The sequence below is a fragment of the Caretta caretta genome, chromosome 3 (assembly GCF_965140235.1).
Source record: "Caretta caretta isolate rCarCar2 chromosome 3, rCarCar1.hap1, whole genome shotgun sequence".
In the NCBI taxonomy this organism is placed as follows: domain Eukaryota; kingdom Metazoa; phylum Chordata; order Testudines; family Cheloniidae; genus Caretta; species Caretta caretta.
Genome location: NC_134208.1, coordinates 37,670,797 through 37,697,427, shown reverse-complemented (window position 1 = coordinate 37,697,427; position 26,631 = coordinate 37,670,797). Strand labels below are relative to the sequence as shown.

At 38.8% G+C, this 26,631-nt stretch overlaps 1 protein-coding gene across 3 annotated transcripts in view; it reads right to left on the bottom strand.

Annotated features, from left to right (window-relative positions):
* PXDN (peroxidasin) overlaps positions 1 to 26,631 on the bottom strand; it is a 160,963-nt gene that overhangs the window by 67,677 nt on the left and 66,655 nt on the right. For 2 of the 3 annotated variants that reach the window (XM_048845388.2, XM_048845386.2), the window contains exons 4-13: positions 26,474 to 26,545; positions 19,511 to 19,582; positions 18,791 to 18,862; positions 17,083 to 17,252; positions 14,288 to 14,405; positions 11,398 to 11,567; positions 8,782 to 9,054; positions 7,220 to 7,336; positions 5,648 to 5,806; positions 1,461 to 1,573 (exon numbers count right to left, since the gene is read on the bottom strand). In XM_048845388.2, the coding sequence (XP_048701345.1) occupies positions 1,461 to 1,573; positions 5,648 to 5,806; positions 7,220 to 7,336; positions 8,782 to 9,054; positions 11,398 to 11,567; positions 14,288 to 14,405; positions 17,083 to 17,252; positions 18,791 to 18,862; positions 19,511 to 19,582; positions 26,474 to 26,545 (1,336 nt within the window). The remainder of the gene's footprint in view (positions 1 to 1,460; positions 1,574 to 5,647; positions 5,807 to 7,219; positions 7,337 to 8,781; positions 9,055 to 11,397; positions 11,568 to 14,287; positions 14,406 to 17,082; positions 17,253 to 18,790; positions 18,863 to 19,510; positions 19,583 to 26,473; positions 26,546 to 26,631) is intronic. The other variant, XM_048845387.2, reaches the window with a different exon arrangement.

Here is a 26,631-nt window from a genome sequence, read left to right as displayed (position 1 = left end):
ATCAAATTTTGAATAATTTATTTTTATTTAAAAATGTATGGAAGTGCTTGCTGCAAGAGATCAAGAAAAAAATACAATGCAAAATAATTAAAAAATTAGAAGCCAACCAACCCAGATACACAATCATCATATGAAACATAGATGGCAAAAGGCCAACCCATTAAGCATCAGGAAAGTCAACTACCAAAAGAAATCAATTAATCATTGATAGAAAGAATGGGAAACAAAACAAGGTTAGCACATGCAACTAAAGAACAAAAACCAAAACCACACAAATCCAAGGAAGAAAAGGAGGCCAAAGAACTGTCAAGAATAAGGCAATCAAAATGCAGTGAGTCCTAATTGAAAGTGATATTCATCTCATCCATGTGTTATGTATCTGCAGTCATTTACAAAAAACATGTTTTTGAAAGTTGTGGCGTGTGGGGAGACTTGTTATGAAACAATTAAAAAGTATTATAGTGGTATGAGAATCAAGGAAATTCAAGATTCATGTTGGCGCTTTATTCTTAACGCGTGTCATTGGACACTAGGGCAGTGTAGCATGCTACATAGGATCACCCGCGGTTGTCAGATTCCTGCAATGGTTAAGACCACAGTGGAAATCGAAGACTGAGTGGGAGGCCTGCCTGATCTTTCTTGCTTGCGTTAGTTTTCATTTGTTTAGCATAACATTTCTGTGTGAGATTTTTTCCATTAAGATACTCTCATATACAGAAAATATTTTAAAAAATATTTGTCAAACAAGCACAGACAGAAAGGTACAATTCAACAACTTCACCATGAATCACCAACCACTCTCATGGTTGAAGCTACAGTACTGTCTTGGGCCTCTGCAATGCCAGCAAAAATGTCTGCAAGGAGTCCTTATCCTATTCTTGACATAGACTTGTAATTTTCAGAGCTGCACAAAACTGAAATAGAAAAGCCTTTGCAATAACTTTGAACATCCTTTTTCAAACCTGGAATGCGAATTTTAGGCACAGTTCCTGTATTAGAGGTGCTCCATAGGCCTGCTCTATTCCCAAAACTTAGATCAACCTAGGTACATCACTCAGGGATGTGAAAAATTTCACACCCTGTGCAATGTCCTTAGGTCACCCTACCCACCATTGTAGATGCAGCTAGGTTGATGGAATTCTTCCATCAAACCAGCTATCGCCTCTTGGAGAGGCTGATTGCCTACATCAACGGAAAAACCCCTTCTCCAATGGTAAGAAGCATCTACACTACAGTACTTCGGTGGCACAGCCCCTGGGCAAAAGCTGTGTCACTGTCACGTAGAATTCTCAGGTTAAGTACCTACACTCTGAACACCCTCGGCAGCTGCTGATGTCATTTGAGGTTAGACACAGAACAAGCAACAATCAGCCACAGCGCACCTAATAAAGCCTGATTTAACGGTGGTGAAATCTGAAAAAGCCACTGCACTCTAAAGCAATCTGACAAAGATTTATTACCTTATTCCATGTTATTACTGGCTCAGGCTCTCCTTGAGAACTGCATGGAATCTGAACGTTTATGCCAACTTCTACTGTCATATCACTCGGAACGTTAGCAAACACAGGGGTAACTAAAATGATGTTACATGGACACAATGAAAAAATGTGAAAGTATTTTATGTTTGTACAATAAAGAAAATTACAAAGGCATAGTTCAAAATCACATACTACAACAACTTAGCTGAATGAATGCAATAAGAGCTGCAGATACAACTGAGTCTTTATTATGGCACTAAAAACAGGAAAACTTTTTCAAATAAACTACTCATCCTATTATTTGCACACAAAAAATTCAGAACAAGAATTATAGATGGGGCTCATACCACTACCTATTTCCCCAACACTTCCCATTATAAGAACTTCTTTTCAGTTGCTTGTTACTTTGCCAAACTTTAACCACTGGGCTGAAATTTTCCATTTTCCTCCGGCTAAATTTTCTTTGAAGAAAATTTTAGGCAGAATAGTGCAGCCACTTCCAAGCATGAAGCTATGGAAAAATATGTTGTTTTGCCTATGTTAAAATGCTTTATTGTCCCTGGAGATCTTTTTTGAATAGTTCTAGTGCCATGCTTTGGAGCAGGCACTCGAAATCTGACAGGGATATGTATGGCCTTTCTGTGAGGGATGTGCTTTTTTCTGGCCAATCTGACCAAATTTTTTAAAGTTGGAAGACTTTTCTTTTAAATTTGTAGTTCACAAATGTTCTGTTAAGACAACTTAGATTTTAGCAGCTAAATTCCCCCAAAGATTCAATGCACATTGGGCATGTTCCACCCAAGACATGAGCAGGACTTACCATGTGATTGCATCTATGGGCTGCTGCAGGTCATGCTGGGTCCAGGCACAGGAACTGAGAATTGGGAGACTCTCCCCTGTGCTTTCAATAGGCCCCCTGCTAGGCCTAGGATGTATGAAGGAAAAAACTGAGTGATTTGAATACAGAGGGGACAAGAGCTGGACCTGTGCGGGCAATGGGGGAGTAGACTGGGATAAAGAGCCAGGTGGTGAGAGACTGACTGAAGATTTGCAGAGGCATGAGGGGGAAATTGGACTGATGGGGAAAACTTAGTCAAGCTAGGCAAAGAGACTTGATCCGGGAGTCAGGGAGGTGGGGGGAACTGAGACTAGCTGGACAAGAAGACTAGAAGCCAAGCCAAGAGGGAAGGGGCTGGAACTTAGATGGATGGAAGACTGACACCAGATGAGGAGCTGCAGTGGGGACTGAGAAAAAGTTCTGGCTGAGCAAGGACCAGTGGGATGGGGGAAAGAAGGGAAGGGTAGACAGAGCTGATGAGAAGCAAGGTGGAAGGAGAAGTGGGACTGGTTGGACAAAGAGACTGGGACAAGGAGCTGGCGGGATTGATGGGGAGACACTGAGATTGGACGAGGAGCACAGGAAGGGAGGTTGGGACAGGAAGCTAGTGGGGACGAGGAAGATGGATGTGGGTTGGGGAGAGAAAAGACATAAGATGAGGAGACAAGGGTGGGAGGGACTGCGACTGGCTGGGACACGCAGCTGGGCCACTGCGGGAGAGATTGGGACTGAGAACAGTGAGGTAGTCCAAAGGGGTGAGACTAGGACTTGCTGGGCTATAAGATTGGGCCTGGGATGAGAAGCCTGAAGAGTGGAGACTGGGACTGGCTACGTGAGGAGAATGGGACTGGGGTGAGAAATGAGGAGAGAGACAGGATTGGGACAGGTGGGAGGGGACAGGGCACAAAGGGTCATGGTTGGGGGAATGGGCAGAGGAGTCTGTGCCCTCCCATCCAGACACTGAAATGTCAGAAGTGCTGAGAACTGGAGACAATGGGAGCTGGGCTTTCGACATATAAAGTGGTATGTAATGCTAAGTACTCTGAAAAAAAAAATCAGGTCCCAGGTGTCTCAAACTGGTACCCAAAACTAATGGATACTTTTGACCTACATCTGTGTGTGCCCCTGTTCCCCATGAGCAAAATGGGGACAATAGTACTTCCTCATCTCACAGAGGTGTTGCGAAAATAAATTCATTAATATTTGTGAAGCAGATACTATAGTGATGAGCACCATAGAACAGCTCAGGCAAAAAGGAATCGTTCTGTCCTCAGAGTAGGGTCTAAGTAGGGTCTACTGCAATTAAGGCATGGGGCAACATATTGAACAATAAGGCGAAAACAAAATTTTGAGTAACTTCTCATTAAGTGAGCACCACCTATTCTGTGGCACAGGCAACTTCTTGTGGCATTTTCTAACTTCTGTGTGATTGACTTTGCAACATAAATAACATTGTTTTAACATAGTTTCTTGAATGTAATAATTTGTATAAATTCAGCAACATTTAGATTTAACTTTAATTAATGAGTTTACTCAGTGAACATAATTTTCTAGTCCCGCAGCTTCTGTCCTTGTCCACTCTAGATTCCTCACTGAGGTCAGTGTTGTTATTTTTAGCTGAAGTCAATGGGTATTTTCCCTGAGCAAGGACTGAACTCAGTGAGATTAAACATGTAATTCAAAAACATTTTCAATTAGTAATATTACTTGAAACACTGATATGTCAACACAGAGAATCAAGTACAAAACACAAACTAAAATGTTCCTACTTAATCCTTAGAGGCAAATTATGTAGAGTTGTATGAAAAAAGAAAAAAAATGGGAAATGGACAACATTTTTCATGTTGTTTGATTTTCTGTTTCAGGAATGACACTGAATACTATGGGAAGGCCATCTTTCCTTTGCTCTGGGAACAGAAAGTTTTGGGGTTCTGGCCACCAACACATAATGAAAAAAACCAGTCTAATTAGTTACACATGTACAGCAGTCTTATGGGAAACAGACCCAGAAGAAAGGCAAAATTTTCACAACACAAAAATACCCCACAAAATCTGAGAAAACAGTCATCCAAAGGGTAAACTTCCCTCCACCAAAAAAAAAAAAATAATCAGAAAAATGTCTCATAAGACAGCAGCATTTTCTTCAAACAAAAGTACTCTGACATAAATACTGGTCAGCTTCTGACCTTTTCATTTATTAAGCAAACAGTAAGGAAAACTGGAAGCTAAAAATACATGTAGTCAGAATTTATGAACTAGGAATCCGGAATGAGCAGCAAAGTTTCCAACTGACAAAAAAAAAAAAATCCTATTCTGTTAGGCTCTGATCCAACAAAGCACATATACACATGCATAACTATAAGCATGAGAGCATTCCTGTTTACTTCAGTCAAGATCACAGTCCTACTGAGCTAGATGTTGAACAAACGGAGACAACTGAGTTCCTTATCTTTGCTACCCATTGAATTATGAGGCTACTCGTGTCCAAAGTATGTATTTAAGAGATTATTTGCTGGACTATGTTCTAAGCTGTACCCCTGGCTCTGGCACTGCCTCTGTGTTGCCCCGAACATGACATTTTACTTCTGTATCTCAGTTTATTCATCCATAATGAGGGTATATAAATAGATTCTTACCTCACAGTGTATGGTGAGGTTTAATTAACATTTTTAAATTGCACTGAGATCCTGGGATAAAAGTTACTATGAAATTGCAAATCAGGAATAGTCTTCAAGGGTGAAATTAACTCCTTTGCAGAAGTCGAGCACAACCAGTTAAATTCCTCTTAAGCTCTATTTTAAAAACGTAAATCGTGTATAGAGCTTGTGCAGGCCCTACAGACAGAGGTGAATTGCACCTGGTGTATGCATCTATATTAACAGTCCATTTTTCTTCCTCTAAACTAAGTCCACACTTAGGTTAAATTATTATTATTACTATTATTAGTAGTAGTATTATGGAAGCACCCAGAGGCTCCAAGCAGGATCGGGGTGCTAAGTGCTGAAGAAGATAAGCTCTCCAGGAGAGGAGCCTATCTTTGCTAACTAAATATTTGAATTCTATCACGATGAAGTAAAAGAAGCAAAGTTAAAAGGTGCCTTTTAAAACAAAATTGTTTGACTCAAACCTCATAAATATTAACTCCAAGTTTCAAGCATGGTTTCCAAGAGGAAAAGAATAAGTCAAGCATTCCAATGAATATTTTAACATAAGTCTAAGACTCATATTTATAAAGGTATTTAATTGCCTAACTTCACTTGATACTTCCGCAATAGCTGGCCCTAAATGTACTTTTTCTAAACAGATGCAAATATGGATATAGTGACTATACCTCTAGGTTGTACTGTTAACTGTACAGCTGTTCTTTGGGATCCTACAATGTTGACGGCTTGACATTCGTATTGGCCTTGGTCATGTAGAGCAACTCCGGAAATCCTCAGTGTTCCAGATGATAGTACTAGATGTCTTCTATCTACAGAGAGTTGGCTCCCTGAAACACAGCATTTGTTATTTACCAATTACAGCCATGTAAAATAAAATACTATCTATATTTCAGACACAACTCAGAGCCATTTAGTATTTGATAAAACCTATACAATTTTTTAAATAAAAAAGTAAGGTTTCACAAAACAAATTATTTAGAAAAAATGTTTTGAAACTACTATTTACTCTCCAGAACACACACTGCGGCATGGTCTACACTAGGAAATCAGGTCGGTATAACTACATCGCTCAGGGGTGTAAAAAATCCACAACCCTAAACAATGCAGTAACGTTGACCCAACCCCTGGTATAGACAGTGCTAGGTCAATGGAAGAATTCTTCCATCAACCTAACTACTGCCTCTCAGGGAGGTGGAGTAACTAAGCTGATGGGAGAGGTTCTCCCATCAGCATAGGGAGCATCTTTACTGAAGCGCTACAGCGGCACAGCTGCAGCGATGCCACTATACTGATTTCTGTGGAGACCAGCCCTCATGTTCCTGACCTCTTCCACATCTACTTTTTCAGCAGAAAACAGAGGAAAGCATGATATTCACACCCACGAAGCATCAAGTCAACAAATCACTATAGGAAGGATGCAAATGAAGAGCATTGTTACTTTCATGTCATCACGTAGGAAGAATATTCACCATTCATCTTTTCTCTCCATCTCGCCCACCTAACTATTAGAAAAAAAGTGTACGGCTCTGCAGAACCGGATATACCAGCATAAAAGGAATGAAAAAAAACGCACCAAAATAAGGCTGAGTGCCAGTCTTGTCCACCCACCCCGCTACCTTTCCACCACACTCTATTTGTTTTCATCTGTGGCCACTGTACATAACATTTGTTTGGAGCCACCTCAGGAAGCGGAGGAGAGGGAAAATCCATAGACACTGTCAGTGCCTCAATGATCAAGTTCTTACTGGAACTCTGCTGTATCTGTCACCACTTACAACCCCCTGTGAGTTGCTTTTCCTGCTATAACCTCACCCTTCCACATGTTGGTACACGTAGTAGATCTATTACTGATCTTATGTACACTATCATTTCTATCACCCCTGAATTTGGCCTAGCATCTTTACAGTACCATTCCTGAAATGTAGTCGACTAGAGTGGACCCCTATGCCCATGCCAAAGTCTTTCATCTGCTCCACATGAATGGAAAGAATATTTCTTGTACAAACATTTTACAGATGGCAGTTAAAGATTATCACATTATATGTTTAATCTACTTAGATTTATAACTACTAAGTGTTCTACATTAACTAACCAAATTGACATCTTCCATCAGAGACTAAGAAGCTTTTAAGGAAATTGTATAGCACACACATATACATTTTGTGCTATTTCATAAGTGATTCCTAAAGGGATGTAATATTTTAAAGGTTTAAAAGTAAAACCTCGAATCAACTTCTTACCTCCTTTGGTCCAGGCAATAACGGGCTGTGGATAGCCTTGCGCTTCACAAGGGAAATCTACAGTGTGGCCCTCAATCACTACTCTGTCTTGAGGAGTGACAGTAAATTGAGGTACAGCTACAGGAGGGAGAAAAAAACTTGTTAAACAACAATTGAAAGATGTTCCATTGGTTGATATTACTTATTTTCTATGTGACTTGCACAGTTCTGTGGGGAAAGGGATCCTGCTAGCTCTTTTAGATTGTAAGCTCTTTGGGGCATGAATTCTCTCTTACATATATGAACAGAGCCTAGCACAATGGGGCCCTGATCTCAGTTGGGATCTCTAGGCATTACTGTAATACAAATAAATAATAAATCATAATCATAATCATAATCATAATAGATCCAAAATATGATGTACCTTAAGACTGGTATAATCAAGTAGAGAATGTTCTCTGGATTCAAAATATCTTGCTTTCTTTCTTTCTTTAAAAAAATCCTCAACTAAATTATGAAGAAAACACAATGTGATCACAACCAGCCTGAGCTGCTCTTTTCTTGTAACACACACACAGTGCCTTTATACAAAAGAAAACCAATGAACAACGGTATAGGCCAGCTTCTGCAGTAACATTGTGGCATTACCAATGAGAGCGGGCATTTGTTCAGTTCTCAAAATACATCCACCCATTAGTTGATGGAAAAGTGGAACTAAACACATAAGGGCAATTTGTTTTCTATAATTTGAAAAATAAGTATGTATTGGGTGACATGGTTCTTGCTCTAAGGAGTTTACAATCTAAAAGAAAAAAAAGTGGGAAAATACCAAAACTGATGAGGAAAGAACAAATTTAAATTTTTAAAAGATATTAGAAACCTAAGGAAAAATCACTTCCAGCTTTAAAGACTAAAGAGTAATAGCCTACGTATAAAAGAAATTTATTGCATATAGTGTTCCTGAAAATATTTTATATTCTAGGCTTTTGGCAAATTATGCTGAAAATAAAGTTACTCTGATTACAATAATTTGTACTACTATAATTGCCAGTTCACAGAAGAGCTGTACAAATGATACGGGGGCTGGAGGGATTGCTAGCTTCCATGCAGCAAATCAGTCAAAAGAAAAATGATTAGGAAAGATGGGAGACACAGAACCACACTCAGAACTCCACGTCCAGTAGTACATGTGTACATATTAATCTTTAGACATGCCAGCTGCAGAAAATATTTGAGTCCCACACAAACTTGGCACTGGCAGTATGTATACATGTGATTATATAAACAGACCAGCAGACAAAATCTTGAGCAGCAGACATTTCAAAATATGAATGGGATATAAACATTTGTGTATAATTCTTCCGAAGTTTTATTTCTAAATTAAGGGCCTGAGATTCTGCTCTCGCTGAAGTCAATGGCAAAATCCCATTGACTATATTAGGAGAGGGAACAGGGTACACAATTAAAATAATGCACTTATGGTCTAATTCATTTCCAGCAATTTAGAAAACAGAATGGAAATATGTTTCCTTTGAATTAATTTTTGAAAAATATAATGTCTTTCCTTGTTTAATATTACTTACCTTGCACTATGATGTAAGCAGTTGCATGGATATTATCTATACTGTTGGTTGCAAAACAGGTATACTCGCCACTATCTTCCTGGTTCACATTTTGTATATAAAGGCCTCCTGAAGGAGTTATTGTGATGCGAGGATCATTTGGTAAAGGGGTTCTGTCGCCTTTTGTCCATGTGATCCGCGGTTGCGGGTGGCCAGTTGCACTGCATTCCAAAGTAACACTTTCTCCAACTAATACTTCTGTATTTTGTGGGTGGATCACAAAACTTGGCCTGGCTATCAGAAGAGAACCATGCTTAAATGTGGCTTTCATCCATTTCCAGACCCTTATAAACATCAACAGGCTAGAAGAAAAACCCTTATAAAATTGTGTTTAAGGAATTTATGAAAAAATATCAGAGCACAAAGCACACTTTTGATAATCTGTTGCTGTTTAAAAGGTTCTTTTCACCAAGAAAGAAACTGATACAAAGAAAACAAACTGACTATAGACAAAGTGCTGTTTAATGCACAAAGAGAGGGTGGGGGAGGAGATAAAAATGGTTTTAAATAACTTTTCAATTATAGCAATCATAAGTGTAATTTGTGACTAAAGTAGGTACAACATTTTCAGGAATGGAATTTTTAAGTTGCTGATGTCCCTTTAAACCAGGGGTCTCAAAGTCCCAGCCCGTGGGCCATCCGCAGCCCGAGAACCTCCCCATTTGTGGCCCGTGCTGGAGAGACGCTGCATGCAATGTCTGCTACAGGCGCCGCCCCCCACAGCACCCATTGGCTGGGGGAGAGGGACAGAGATACTATCACTAGTCGCTGGGCAGAGTCAAACATGGAGGCAGCATCATTAGTTGCCAGGCAGAGTCACCTATGGAGGTAGCATCACTTTTTTCCACAATGAATAAAAACAAGTCAAAATACCGAACACAACTATCTGATGCCCACCTTGCTGCAATCCTGAAGGTTTCAACTCCTCAGTCACTGAGGCCAAACATCAACAAACCGACAGAACTGAAGCATTGCCAGGTGTCTGGCAAACACTAAAAACTCTCCAGCAGGCAAAGAATTGTACGACAGTTTTATTATTTCTAAGAAATTTTTTAAAAAAATACAACATAAATGTTTTCTTTTCTGAACACCATCTTCAGTGACATTACTGGCCCACCGGGAGGTCTGAGGACTGGCCCTAGCCCTAAAGTAAATTGAGTTTGAGACCCCTGCTTTAAACATATATAATACATCTCCATAAAACAATTCTGCGGGTTAAGTTAGTGCTCATATATGAAACACAGGCAAGACTCTGACATAGTGCCAGAAGGGGTTGTACAAAAGTATTGTTTAGTCCTCTGCAATGCATCTCCAATGCATCTCATGATTGACCTGTACCACTTTTGCTATTCTCCATTCTTGGCCTTTCTTGAGCAGAAACCAGAAACTGTTTGATTTTGTAATGTGCCAAAACAGCTCGTTAAAGCAGGACTTGCAAGTGAATGAGGACAGACACAAGGATGGATTTAAAATATTAGGCCAAAACTTTATTAAAGTTAATATGGAGGAAGGGTACTATGTGTCTCATCTCCCTGTACCACCCATTGAAGTAGGTCCAGTGCAGGGTTTACAGGTTTCCTACCACCTACCATCACTCAGGACCATACCCACCCCTAAAATGGGCAGCTGAAATGGGCAAGACCCTTGAGAAGCCCTGGGCAATGTTTTCAATGAATGATTGTGGGAAGCAAGGAGCCAATTAGCTCCCATCTCCCTCTGTCTGGACAATGGATGGCGGAGTGTCCAGGAGAAGAAGAGTCCTACGCCTGCATAGAGTCCACAGTTGCCAAGTTTCACGCACCCTGATTTTCACAATAAAACAAAAATCAAGCCAATCCCATTTCAAAACAAGCCAATCCCTAAGAACCCCAATCCTCTATGTGACTAGATTCCCCCCCCCCCCCCAGCATGCTGTTTGGGACTGTGATGGGCCTGCTCTGCACCCCTGACTCTCTCCCTCCCTTGCCCTTGCTTGCTGGGAGCCGATCAAAAAAAAAAAAAAAAAAAAGTAGTAACAAGCTACAACAAGAAACAAGCTACAAACCAAACAAGCAACAAGCCAAAAATTAGCCAACAAGCAACTCACAAGCCAATTAAGCCAAAAACAAACCCTATTTCTGCATTTTTTTTCCCGGGTTTGGCATGTCTGATAGACTCCCCTTTTCATTCTAAACCTGTCTGGCACATTACAGGTCCATTCAAGTCTTCCACCCATTAAACTGGGTGAGTGGCATTGTTATTTTTGTTTTGAGCATCTTAAGTCAGGTCTCTAAAGATCAGACACTAGAACAACAGCACCATTTAATTCTCTTCTTCCTTCCCTCATATACTACTAAAGATAACCTACATTATTACTCTGATTAAATGGTATAATACAATCAATGGTATAATACAATCAATATAATGGTTTGATAATTTCTAGGACTGCAATAACCAGATGGTGATGCAAATAAAGTTGCAAAGATGCACAGGAAATACAAACCTGCAGTTAACGCATAAAAGCAAATGTACTTCATTATGAAAGTGGTCTTCTGATTAATAAAAAAACAAACAATTCTGTATCTAAAATCTATTTACCTGGTGACCCAAAGTATCTAAGAGTAACTTCTTGAGTTTTCACTTCTCCTGCCACATTTTTCGCCATACACTGGTAAATACCCTGGTCTGTCTCTTGAGTATTCTGAATCATCAGAGTGCCATCATCTAGTAAGTTGAGACGGGAATCTGTTTTCATACTGAGCTCATTACTGTAAAGACAGAAATCTGCTGAACTAAAACTTTTAAATCAAAAGCACAGAAAAAACATATAAAAGAAAAAAGTCTAATTGTACTAACAAATGTAACCTACAAGAATAAATCTTTAGCGTCTTAAGTCCACTAGTAAGTGTAATAATAGAACTTTTAGTCTTAAATTAACAAAAGCATCAGAGATGAATACCAACAGTGTGACATTTTAAAAAATGTAAACATTCTGACTTCAGAACTGAAAAGCTTGACTAATCTTATAAGTATAAATGTTTTATACAGTTTGGAGGAAAAAACAAAGAGTGAGTTACACACATCCATTTCCATTTTTTATTCAGGATATCAATTGTTCTCATTGCCAAACATCTCTAAATGTCTCAAGCCAGTGTCAATAAACCCACACTCGAATCTCTCTTATTTCTACTTAAAACTCTTTCATATGTGGATTTTGAACACATGCTTTTGTTGATTATAAAAAGGTGATGTTTTCAGTGTTGAGATTTTAAAGTTTTTTTTTTTTAAATCTATAAAATATTTTACCATCTCATGTTTAAAAGTAGCTCTCTAGGTTTCTCTTTGATTTGTTAAAGTGATATTAATTCAGGATGGAAATTGATCTTCTAGCTACAGCATAGGGTCTGCAGACAGATATCACATAGTAGGTAATAAAACAATGGGTGCACTTGGACAAAATGCACCAACACCTGCTGCACCTGCAAACTACATATTACATGCATTTATAGAATTACCTGATCTTTATATACAAAAGCCTATTAGTATAGTTACTGTAGAGTTTTGCAGGTCTCTGAAATTTTGTGGGTGCAAGTGCAGTTGAAAAAATTGCCCATGGTATCATAATATCATATATCAAGTTCCTTATTAGAAAAAGGTTCTTAGAATCATAGAATCATAGAATATCAGGGTTGGAAGGGACCCCAGAAGGTCATCTAGTCCAACCCCTGCTCGAAGCAGGACCAATTGCCAGTTAAATCATCCCAGCCAGGGCTTTGTCAAGCCTGACCTTAAAAACCTCTAAGGAAGGAGATTCTACCACCTCCCTAGGTAACGCATTCCAGTGTTTCACCACCCTCTTAGTGAAAAAGTTTTTCCTAATATCCAATCTAAACCTCCCCCACTGCAACTTGAGACCATTACTCCTCGTTCTGTCATCTGCTACCATTGAGAACAGTCTAGAGCCATCCTCTTTGGAACCCCCTTTCAGGTAGTTGAAAGCAGCTATCAAATCCCCCCTCATTCTTCTCTTCTGCAGGCTAAACAATCCCAGTTCCCTCAGCCTCTCCTCATAACTCATGTGTTCCAGACCCCTAATCATTTTTGTTGCCCTTCGCTGGACTCTCTCCAATTTATCCACATCCTTCTTGAAGTGTGGGGCCCAAAACTGGACACAGTACTCCAGATGAGGCCTCACCAATGTCGAATAGAGGGGAACAATCACGTCCCTCGATCTGCTCGCTATGCCCCTACTTATACATCCCAAAATGCCATTGGCCTTCTTGGCAACAAGGGCACACTGCTGACTCATATCCAGCTTCTCGTCCACTGTCACCCCTAGGTCCTTTTCCGCAGAACTGCTGCCTAGCCATTCGGTCCCTAGTCTGTAGCTGTGCATTGGGTTCTTCCGTCCTAAGTGCAGGACCCTGCACTTATCCTTATTGAACCTCATCAGATTTCTTTTGGCCCAATCCTCCAATTTGTCTAGGTCCTTCTGTATCCTATCCCTGCCCTCCAGTGTATCTACCACTCCTCCCAGTTTAGTATCATCCGCAAATTTGCTGAGAGTGCAATCCATACCATCCTCCAGATCATTTATGAAGATATTGAACAAAACCGGCCCCAGGACCGACCCCTGGGGCACTCCACTTGATACCGGCTGCCAACTAGACATGGAGCCATAGATCACTACCCGTTGAGCCCGACAATCTAGCCAGCTTTCTACCCACCTTATAATGCATTCATCCAGCCCATACTTCCTTAACTTGCTGACAAGAATACTGTGGGAGACCGTGTCAAAAGCTTTGCTAAAGTCAAGAAACAATACATCCACTGCTTTCCCTTCATCCACAGAACCAGTAATCTCATCATAAAAGGCGATTAGATTAGTCAGGCATGACCTTCCCTTGGTGAATCCATGCTGGCTGTTCCTGATCACTTTCCTCTCATGCAAGTGCTTCAGGATTGATTCTTTGAGGACCTGCTCCATGATTTTTCCAGGGACTGAGGTGAGGCTGACTGGCCTGTAGTTCCCAGGATCCTCTTTCTTCCCTTTTTTAAAGATTGGCACTACATTAGCCTTTTTCCAGTCATCCGGGACTTCCCCCGTTCACCACGAGTTTTCAAAGATAATGGCCAATGGCTCTGCAATCACAGCCGCCAATTCCTTCAGCACTCTCGGATGCAACTCGTCCGGCCCCATGGACTTGTGCACGTCCAGCTTTTCTAAATAGTCCCTAACCACCTCTATCTCCACAGAGGGCTATAAAATTATAATGATAAAATTATTATCTTTATTATATGATTGTTATACTTTGAATTGCAAAGAAACCAGATCTAGTTATAATTGCCAATATATTAACTTTTTATAATACTAATATGATGTTCTTAAGTTCATGTTTGTGTACATGAATGGTGAATTTCATACACCAACTGTAAAGCAAACATATACAAACAATTTCTCTCTCTCTCCTTTTTTTCCTTAACTTACTTGTTTCGAAGCCAGATAATTTCTGGTTTGGGATTGCCTTCAGCTCTGCAAGTGAAGTACACTGTATTCCCTGAGGTAACGTCCACATCCTGAGGTTCCGACGTAATTCTTGGCCTCTCTGTATCAACAATAAACGGTATCAAGGAAACCTTGCTTGTTTTAAAACGATTAAAGTAAATAATTAAATATTTATTTTCCCCCCACACTGTATGTAGATGAACATTTTTCACAAATGTTTCAAGTAAAAATACTTCATAGATTCAATCAAGATTAAACACATTTTTCTCTACACAAAATTATCATTGGTTTTCTGACCTCTCTCAACATTTACTACTGTCAATTTAGAAAACTGAAAAATGGCTTGTGTCAAGGTTCCTTCCCCACTCTGAACTCTAGGGTACAGATGTGGGGACCTGCATGAAAAGCCCTTAAGCTTACTTTTACTAGCTTAGGTTAAAACTTCCCCACGGTACAAACTATTTTACCCTTGGACTTCCACTGCCACCACCAAACTTTCCTCAGAAAACGTAGTTTGGACACGTCTTTCCCCCCAAAATCCTCCCAACCCTTGCACCCCACTTCCTGGGGAAGGTTTGATGATAATCCTCACCAATTTGCATAGGTGACCACAGGGTCACCTTTGGATCTTAGAACAATGAAAAAGCATTCAGTTTCCTTACAAGAAGACTTTTAATAGAAGTAAAAAAGAATCATCTCTGTAAAATCAGAATGGTAAATACCTTACAGGGTAATTAGATTCAAAACATAGAGAATCCCTCTAGGCTAAACCTTAAGTTACAAAAAAGACACACAGACAGGAATAGTCATTCTATTCAGCACAGCTATTTTCTCAGCCATTTAAAGAAATCATAATTAACACATACCTAGCTAGATTACTTACTAAGTTCTAAGACTCCATTCCCGTTCTGTCCCCGGCAAAAGCATCATACAGACAGATACAGACCCTTTGTTTTTCTCCCTCCTCCCAGCTTTTGAAAGTATCTTGTCTCCTCATTGGTCATTTTGGTCAGGTGCCAGGGAGGTTACCTTTAGCTTCTTAACCCTTTACAGGTGAGAGGATTTTTCCTCTGGCCAGGAGGGATTTTAAAGGCGTTTACCCTTCCCTTTATATTTATGACACTTGTGTAAATTTATATCAGATTCTGAAGCAAAGAATTTTGTATATATTTAGTTTTACAGAGATTTGATTTGCATTACAAAAGCGAGGTTCTAGCCAACACAGTGCCATTTAAAACTATACTGGCTAGTGGAATATTTTTGGGCTATAGCATGGCAAAGTATTGCAACATAAGTAACAGTAACTTTACAGTAACAAAACTCTTCAGTATATGTGTAGACTAACCTTCTCAAACTTGACTGAGTGATAGAAATCCAATGACCTAATCTTACTCCCACTGACGTCTATGAGAGATTTAACACTGACTTCAGAGGAATCAGGAACAATTCCTTAACGATCCCGTTTCCTTCCCTCTTTGCATTGTCTGAGGAGCAATGTAGTATAAAAAATATTAAACTTCAAAACTGACCACTAAAGACTCCAGCTTGCATTCTTTTTATGTTCAGGTATCCTTCTGGAGTCAACAGGGGTTTTGAATGCAAAGAAGGCAAGCTCAGAAGCCAGCTTTGTGTATTCCATTGCTTATCATACAAATGTACAAAGTAATCTCTCCAGTATACTTTCTGGTTTTATCTTCACTAAATGTTCAATTATTTCATGTCTGCACATCCCTTATACAGACGTATTTATTGTTGAATTTTTGGCATCTTGACTACTTAAGGTTATCATCCTGTGTTTACTGTGGTCCATTATCCACAAAGGAACATAGGAACCTAGATCCCAGATTTAGGTGCCACTGTGACCCACAAAACCCTTGCTTGGCTGCCATCTAACCCTGTAGGTGCCTAAACTTACTCAGTGCCTAAATTTCCACGGAAAAAGTTCCCTAGGTGCCTAAGTTTCTGCCTCTGGGAATGGACACAACACCCTAGATGCCTGTCTCACACCTAAGCCTGAGAGGGATCCTTAAACCATGTGAAAACAGATGCTCCTCTGCCTCTCTTGCCTGATCCAGTAGGCATGCTATGAGTATGCCTACCAGACCGAGGAGGAAGAGGTGGTGTTGGTTCCAGTGCTGTCTCTCTTAACTTTTAGCCCAGTGGTTAGAGTACTCATCAGGATGTGAGACCCCCACAGCTTCAATTCCTCCCTCTGCCTGATGGGGCCAAAGGATTTGAACAAAGGTCTCTCAGCAGAGTAACCTAACTGCTGGGCTATGAGATATTCTGATATGGATCTCTCTCGATTTCTACAGTTGAAGCAGACAAATACAGAAAGCTGTTAAGGAAAAAAAAATCTTTTCAGGATGATCATGCTCAGTTCTTAGGCTTATTCCCCCTCATGGGGCTTGTCTACGCTGAGAAATGGAATTGTGCCATTGCACTATCAACTAATGTGATGTTAAAAAGAGGCGGGAGACAGAAGGAGAGGTGAAGAGACTATATTAAAAAGTGAGCAAGTGGAGATATAGGAGGAAAAGCAGAACAGTATGGTCAAAGAAGCCGAGAGCAGAGACTGAGTGGAGTGAGTGATCATCTGTATCAAAAAGCAGCAGACAGACTGTGGGGAAGGGATACAGAGAAGATATACTTGGAGATGGCCAGAAAGTAGCTATTGGCATCACTGGCCAATACAATGGGGAAAAAATCCCATGAAAAACATAGGTGGTTTTGGAAATATTTAATTTTTTTTCTTGAACATTAAGTGGAAAACTCACCACAGTTAAGTTCTTCTGGTGTTATTGTGGCCACTGATCGTCCCTGGATCCTCCTTGGATACTCACAAGTAGCTGCTGCTTGAGCATTACCAGATTCTGCATATGTCTTCAACAAATCTGCCAGCCATAGGATTTCACAGTCACAATGCAGAGCATTTGAATCTAAACGCCTGTGTAAAATGAGTATCATCCATTAGTCTTCCTAATCAGCTGGAACAATTGATTAGATTTTATATGACCTGGCAATATTCCCCGTCTATTTATTCTTACATACAAAAACCTACATTAAAAGAAAGCCATCTAGGTCCCCTTGTGCATATGCATTATGATACAGTCTTTAATTACATCATCAAATACTATTCCCTCCCCCCCTCCCCCGTAGACCAATACTTAATCACTGTACAGGACAGACAGCGCTCTCTGTCTCAGACTATTCAATACTTTTTATCCTCATCATTCAATAATAGTTCCCCCACCTATCCTACCTACAGACCCCGATTTGGTCACTGTTTTTGAGGACACCTAACTCTACACAAAATGGCTGAAAGGAGAACTCCCTTTTTAACCTTTAGACCAGTGTTTAGGAAACTCCCCCAGGATGCGGGAAATCCTGGTTCAACTCCCTTGTCTGCAATGAGAAGAGATTTGAACATGAGTTTCTCACCTCTCAGGTTAGTGCCTAACTATTGGACTATGGAGTCACTCTCACTCATTCTCTGGCCCAATGCATAATTAATTATTTATATACATAATGGAACAGCTTCAACAGGTGAGGCTGAGAGAGACCCACAGTAGAATATCCCATAGTCCAATAGCTAAGGGCATTCATCTGAGAGGTGGGCCACCCATGTTCAAATACCTTCCCCTTGTCAGGTAGAGGGAGGAATTGAACTGGGGGTCTCCCACATTCCGGATGAGTGCCTTAAACACTGGACTAATGGTCATAAGGGAGGCTACTGCCTTCTTCTCTGGGCCATTTTGAATAGAGTTAGGCATGTGCCACCTCCATTCTCGAGGGGAATGGATCTTAGGTGCCTAATGCTCTGAGAGAGTCAGGGCTTAGGACACAATGATCTCCATGGCATCTGCTATTGGCTAACTTACGTGACTTCCCGCTGAGCATGCTTGTTTTTGTGGAGCCCATTATTAGGCTTCTATCTCTCCTCATTCATTGTATAGGCAGCCTAGGCAACTAATTCAAGGTTTGAAGATTCCACTGGGTAGCTAGCACCTGAAAGTTAAGTGTTGCAATGACTACGTCCCTTTGTGAACTTGGGCCAAAGTGCCTACGTCACTTTAGATCATTTTACGCCTAGTCTCTACAGTTTAGGACGGATCTAGAAAAAGCAACCTCGAGAAAATACAATGGGCAACAAATCTTATAAAAGAAGATCAAAGGAATTTAAAACAGTAGGAGGAAAGATTGTAGAAGCTAAGTTTATTTAGTCTACAAAACAGAAGACTCATTGCAGACAAGGCCACAGTCTATACATAAATTCAAGATAATAAAGCAAGGAAGGGGTTTAGTCACAGTCACAAAAGACTGGAGAATATAGACCATGGAAGGAAAAGTTTAGACTAGGTTCTTTAATGGTAAGAACAATTAGGCAGTGGAACAGACTGCCAAAGGACGTGAACACTTTAAGATAAGACATAAGTATAATTAGACTATTTCAATTCTTTCTGTATGTACATTTAATTTACTTACAGTCTCTTCATAGATTCCAGATGACTAAATGTCCCAGGAACCAAATGAGCTATTCTGTTATTATGCAAAAATCTGTTAAAAACACAGAGGAGTTCATGTATGAGTTCAGATTTTGAAATGTTTTCATTCCATATACATTCTTCTGGAATTCCTTAAAGAGATACGAATTTTACAACATGCAAATAAGCATTTTTTAAATCAACTTTCTTCTGCTACTTTTTTTTTTTAAAAAGGCTTCCCTTTCCTCATCTCCTCCTCCATCCAAGAAAGAAACATTTTTAGTCAACACTGGAGACAAAACTACATAAAACATGACAGACAAGTGGGGGGAAGTAATCAAATAAGCTATTTATACAAAAATTTAATCGTCCTATGTCATGTTTCGTACAATCTATTTTATGATAGACTAACGTCAATCAGAATGGTTTTGAACTCATTTTGAGATTGAAAATTGTACACAAAACTGTGTTATTAAACCATTTCCCCAATCTAGGGCCTGACCAGAAGTCACTGGGAGATAAAGGTGCTCCACACTTGCCAGAAGGTGCTCAGCACTTTGCTCCTCAGTGTCTTACACCATGAAAGTTTCAGTACAAAATAAAAGCTGCATTAAAGATAAGAAAGTTTTTTCTCATTTTCCACACTATTGATCTGGGTCAGACAAAGAAGCTATTTGACTACTGCCGTTTACCAACATTTCCAAACAAAAATAAAACTTACAGTCTTTCAAGTTTTGGAAGATGCGTAAAGGATTCAGGTTCCAATGTTTCTATGTGATTAAAGTGCAGATACCTGTAAATGTTTTACACAAAACATCACTGAAATGTATTTAATAAAAGTAATACTGTGCAGCTAGAAACTTGGTATGTAAAGGACTTCTCATGCTGCCGAACACATCTGTAAATGACTACAGGTTAATAATGTAATAGCATAATTGTCTTTTGGATTATACACTTTTCCATGAAAGAAAGAGGCCTTACATAATAGGAAGGTTTTAAAAGTTGCTATTATATTGGTAAAAATAACAATATATTAATATCAACTCATCATACTTCAAACAATCTTCTGTCAAAACTAAATATTTACAAAAATCTTATGGGACAATCAGTAAGCCCACGTGTATCATAGGACTGATAAGAAAAGACAGATTATAGTATTTGCAAAAAACCTAAGCTCACAGATCCAAAAAACCATTTTTTTCATAAAAAGCCAGACAGGTATTATCAACTAATATTAGAAATGCACAACCAGTATCTTTTCTACAAGTTTTGGATCAACCAGTTAATATGTAATAAAACTTGTTTTATTTACAGTAGGATCAGGGCTTTTAGAGAAATATTGGCTTTACATTTTCTGACCCTCTCTCCTTCAACTATCATATTTTCCTAGAGAATCCACCCAGACCACCATATGAAGTCACTTGATTTATTTTATGAAGTTGAATAAATGAATACGAAACAATTTTCTGTAGGAAAAAGTTATAGCTTTATTGGTAAAGATTTGCAACCTTCAATAACAGTTTTTGGTATCCAGCCTTTTGAATGTCATGAGAATGACTGAAACCTTTCCAAAGATGCTGTCCCAAGAGAGGTCTTTTGCCTGTAATACACTGCCCTATCAGTAAGTTGTGGCAATTCTAACCTCCTCTTTTCCCCTCTCAAAAAAAAAAATTAAAAAAAAAATTAAACACTCCTCTTCTCTAACCAGAAGCATACTATTCTCAGACAAATTCATAAACACAAAATCAGTGCAGGTGGGCTGTATCACCAACTGGACAGATCTCCTCTGCAAAAGTTTACCCAATAGTTATTACTGTCTGATGTATGAATAGACATCTAACTGCAACATTAAAAAGAAAAAGATACCCTCTATTTGGTGTATATATTGGCTATTAAAAGTTCCTTCTGGAGTACAAAAGCCTTGGATATTAAAAAAATGCTTGGCACTTATGGAAGGTCTGAATCTGCAATCCTTACTCACATGAATAGTTCCACTAATGGTAACAGGCTATTCATGATCAAGGGCTGCAAGGTTAGGTTCATACTGGTTTATAAATTTTAGTGAGTATTAACAGTTCTGTCAGAAATGTGTTAACCAAACTTTACAGATGAGTAAACAGGAAGCAGAGCTGTGGGAGCAGCTTGGGAAAGGATTTGTGAATATGCTTGTAATCAGATGCTGATTACATCCTGCCCCACTTTTCTCCCCCCACATGAATGTTTCGGGAGGAGCTTAATGAAAATATGGAAAAAACAGTAATTAAAAACAAACTAAAAAAAAAACCACCACCAAAAAAACAACTCCTCAGCATGAGAAGATGGAAGACATTTAAAGAGCAGAAACTCTTTCTTGGAAACACTCTGACCATGTTTCAGCTCCAGACCAAAAAGCAAGGTCCACATGGCCAGATATTGGAAATCAAGTGGGCAGAGGGATGGGGAAAAAAAAACAGTGGGGATAAATAATCTCAGAAACCACTGCCCTGTAAAACTACTCCTTTCACAGTACAGGGCCACATACATGGTTTAGCAACCAGACAAGTGTCCAACAATCCAATGTTGATGGGCTGCTGACAGGAAAGAGGCACATCAGCCTCAGCACTATCATCAAGGAGAAAGTGTACGCCAATAAGTGGTCCCAGCAGGGGGACCAGAGAAACAGTCAAAGCAATAAGACTAGGTTAATGTGACAAGTGAAATTTTAATGTCAAATCTATTAGACAGCCAATAAATCTGGCTTATGACCTTCTCTCTGCTAAATCATGGAGGAACTCAGAATTTTTTTACACCTGGAGCCAGTGTACCTAGCCAACATACATTCATATGCATAAAGGTTCATACTGTCAAAATACATAGCTATTTCTTGTGCAGAAGATAGGGCAGACCTTCAGTATCAATAAATCCTTTCCCCTTTTTGTCTCCTCTGATTCTCTCCCTAAAGTGCTCTCCATCCTTTTCCTGAGAGATTTAACATCTCAGTTTCTTCAGGCACTCACGTGGTTTATAGACGTTAGGTCACAGAATCAGAAACCAGGCCAAACAGCTAAACTACAGAAATACTCTACTTGATAATGAATAATTCATAACTAGCCATAAACTCAAATATATTTGTGAAGTTATTTGAACTAATTTTGAATAATAACAAAATATAAATCCTGATCTATTTCTCAGGCAATCCATGGCTAGAGAAGGGGCCAAATCTAAAGAAGAAGAAATTATTTGCAACTAAGAGTTTGACTAGCTCCAGTAGAGGCTAAGGTCACAAATTCAATTCCAAAACTAGGACTACGACTAGAACTCTAGAGTTCCTCGTTCTCTGTACTGTGCTCTATTATTTATGACTCTTATTCACTTTTGTTTGTACCAACAACCCATATAAACCTCCTTGTTTAAGTATTTTGAAATTCACCAATCACAAGTTTTGCATACATCTAATAAAACAGACCAGCCTACCTTGTTTAATGAAAAACAGGCTCACACAAAGATCCATCTTGGCACCGTTGTTCTTTAATATTTATATCCATTGACCTAGTCACTGAAATTTGGATACACAGATGATCTCACACTCTCAATTCAAATGAGTACTTTCACCCAAGCGCAAGCACCCTAGCATAAGATCTGATCAAGCTGTAGGTGTCTTACAGGTTATGGCAACTATGACTTAATCCTCAAAAACAGCTGTCTCCATGTTCCATCTGATCAACCAACATGCAAAGAAGCACCTGAATGTCACCTTCTGTGACACCAAACTCAGGCACAAGGATTTCCTGAAATATCTTGGAGTAGTTCTGCATCTGATGAAGACCATTGCCAACATAAAGGCTAGCAACAATATAATCCACAAACTAACTGCAATCAATTGGGCAGCAGATTTCATATCTTGAAGACAACCACCAGTTGTTGCATCCCCGCATGCCATTAGTCTTTGACTTCAGCAGCTGAGAGAGTGAGATTGCCTCTGTGCAATAGTCTTCTCACTTAAAAAACTTAGTGCACAGGCATTCACGCATCATAGACATGAGAACACATCATGCCATGGTATCATCATCAGCTACAATGGACAGCTATATGGTGCAAGCACTCTAGAATACGGACTGAGTTTAAGTTTATAGTCTGTAGTATAGTTTGAAATCTGTCAATTGTTCTTGTCTAATAATACCTCCAGATCTTTTTTTTCGGGGGGGTGGGGATGGGGGGGGGTGTTTAAACCCATAGTTAATACCAATTATGTACTGAATGTTTAAGTATGTCAGCAATAATATTACACTGAGTGTTTAAAAAGGCCATTGTGAACAGTTTTATTCAAAACTGATCAAAAGAACTTCTGCATTTGTTTTGCAAAATGCTCCCCTTTTACTATTACTATTTATTGTAGGTATTGTGCTAGTGCATATTATGTATTATTATTAATAATATTATTATTTATTTATATTACCATAGCATCTAGGTACCCAAGTCATAGAGGCCCCAATCAAGGATCAAGTTCCCATTATGCTAGATGCTGTACAAACACATAATAAAAAGGCAGTCTTTGTTCCAAAGAAGTTGTCATCTTTTTATACTAACATTTCAAAACCACAGAAAACTTAATAGAAAAAATCACGATAAATATTGGTTTCAGAAACTGTAGTATAGTATGTAAGATTTCACTCTATTACGACTCAGTTAACAAAGAACATGTACATCTGTATGCAGGCTGAATGCATAGCTCTTATATTAGAACAGGTGAGGTTATAACAAGCAGAAGTATGTTAATATGAAAATCATATACATAATTAACATTCTACTAAAATTAAATAGCTAAAACTTCAATAATTCAATTAGCATTATGGAAAGGAAGGCTTCTCTTGTTAGAAGAATTTCACAGAAAAGGTTTTATTCTCCTTGTGCGAAAAGTACTATAGCATTGCTCTTTAGAATATGTTAGTTACTTGGGAGGAAAGATGTGGGGAAGAGACCACAGGATATAATACATACAAGCACAGAATTTCATTTTATTAAGGAATCAGCTTCTGTGACCAGGGCTAAAAAAATATCTGTCATCCATCACATTAGGTATCTGTGGCACTTCCAATTTGCCATGACTGACTTAATATTCAGGTATCTAAATAAATTTGACTTGATTTTTCAGTGGTGTTGAGGATGCATGACCCTGCTGACTTTACTGGATTTACGCTGGTACAAAAAAGATCAGAATCTGGTCCAGAGATGCTACTCCAGTTGCTGAATTCGGAGGGTGGATGGGAGGTTTCTAATGAGTCATTAGGTGAGGATGATGCCAAAGAGCCTATGGGAAAAGTGGAATCCTGCCTGCGGACAATCATAGGGGGCTAACTATACTTGTTTTTTCTCTCTCAACATCATAACTTAAGGGAACACAGGTAAGAAACAAACAAAACTTTCTGTTACTCTATTAAATTAAAATGTATACATATATAAATTTTAACTGAATAGAGTAACAATAAAATATACACACACAAAAACTTCCAGTTTCATTCTGTGTGAATGCCAAACAAATATTATGAACTAAATTTTTCCTTTCGATATGTACATGCAATTCTCAGGACTTCAGAAGGAGTTTCACTGTGTACTGGAGTCCAAAATTTGGCTTAGTCAGTAAACCTAGGAAGGAAATTCGTTAATAATTAAAGAAAATAAGAAGCCTGTATTGATCTGAATATAGTGAAGCAGCACAGTGTTGTGGATAAGGCGCTAGACTATCAGACGACTTTGATTTTATTTCCAAGCTCTGCCACTGACCTGCTGTGTAACCTTTGGCAAAACATTTCATATATGTGCCTCAGTTTCCACATCTGTAAATTGACGATAATAATACTTCCCCTTCCTTTTAATATACACAAATAAAAAGTACTATATAAGATGTAATATTAGCATATACATTTAACAGAATTATATTGTTTCCATAATGGGGAGACTGTTCAAAAGAGCAACTAAGTTATATTCACTGCTTGGGGTAACAAACATAATCCAAGTGAAGCAGGACTTCAGATGTCGCTCCACACTTTTACAACTAAAACGGGAACTGTCAAAATCTAAGACTCTTCAATCCCATATGGAAATGAAGTTGACAAGTAATGACTTGAGACCATCAGTCTTAAGTCATTTCTTAAATTAAATACTACATGACAATTCTCAAACCAGAGAGTCTGTGCACAATTGAGATCTAAACCAGAGGAACATAAAGTATGCGATATTTACCCCCACGGAGAGTTAGATCTCCCAGTCATAATGCAGACAGATCACTAGTAAGGCAGTGCATGGGAAAACCTGTCTTTTGCTACCTATAGCATCTCACACCTGTGAATAAGCTGAAAGCTTACTATTTTACAGAAGTTAGTACTTTAACAGGCTCACCTAAATAATTAATGTACTATGAAGAAAATAAGATTTGCTATTAGCATGTAAGTAAGCACTACCAGTTGCTGTCAGTATGCTGCAGTAACCAGTGCTAGAGAGGGAGGAAGAGAAAGGCATTAAGGAGACAAATGACAGTTATCATATGTGTTTCACACTTAGTAACTAAATAGAACCTGTTCCCGTAAAATGCACCCAAGTGCCCTCTAAAATATGCGTATATGGATTGTATAAATGGTGTGTGTGTGTAGTTTTCTTGCATATAAAACTTCATATGACGAATAAAAATGCAGAGACAGGTATGTATAGTATAAATACAGACATATGAATATAGTCTGGAAACTCAAAATTCCTATTGCCTTACAGGAAAGGAGATTCTCTTTTATAGGAACTCAATGACAGACAATGAAATTCACCCTGCAAAGCAAAAATCCACTGCAAAATGAATGGAAATTTAAGACTTCAGGACTTTGCAAACAGATCTGCAATATTATCTATTTAGTTATCGCTGCTTCTACCAGTCCTAGTACTTCTTGAATTACTGTATAATGGTGAACTGTTTTCTGATTAAGTAAACTGTGAATAACCAAACACATAGCCAAAACAATACATTCCTTTTTAATTGTACTAGTACAGGCTATTTTCCATTCATTTTCAAATTAAATTCTTCTTCACTTGAAACTCAGTAAAAGAACAATAGCTTACACAATGATGCTAGCAGAAAACTGAAACGCTTTCCACATTACAGACAATGAGGATACCACTCCCACTCCCACCCTCTGCCTCCCCCAATATATGGCAATGATCAGCCACATGTGTATCAATAATATTCATATTTTAATTTAAAAGGGTTTTTAAATGAAAGAGAAAAGCACTGAAATAAATTTCAGGGCTCGATTCAAACCTTCATTTACACCAGTGTAAAACAAGAGCAACTCCAGTGCAGTCATAGGAGTTGGAGCATTGTAAAACCTATGTAGACGAAAGCAGAATCAGACCTTGAATCTCTAATTAATGCACATTGTTTTCAATATTTGTCTGTGATCATGCTTCTTCTCCAAGTCTACTACACAGTACACTAGGACACTTGGAATGTAAATCACAAATAAAAGACACACATAGAAATGAAGAATTTGACACTGATCAATTTTGTTTTTTCACATGCAAACGATTATAACAATGTTTGACTAATATCCCATTCCAGTGCAGACATGCAAGGCATGCAGGCAGAAAATACTGATCAAGACGTGCACTTTTCCTCTGAAAGGCAACCACGTAGATGACAGCACAGAAGAGAAAAGGCACTTACAGTTGTTCTAGAGAGGCAAGTCCTTTAAATGCTTGCCTGTCAATTGACTGGATTTCATTCTTGTACAAATAGCTGAAACAAGAAACAATCAGTAATATTAGTACACAAACAAGAGCTACATTAAGGTGGAAAAGAAGAATTAAGTCGACACATGAAGA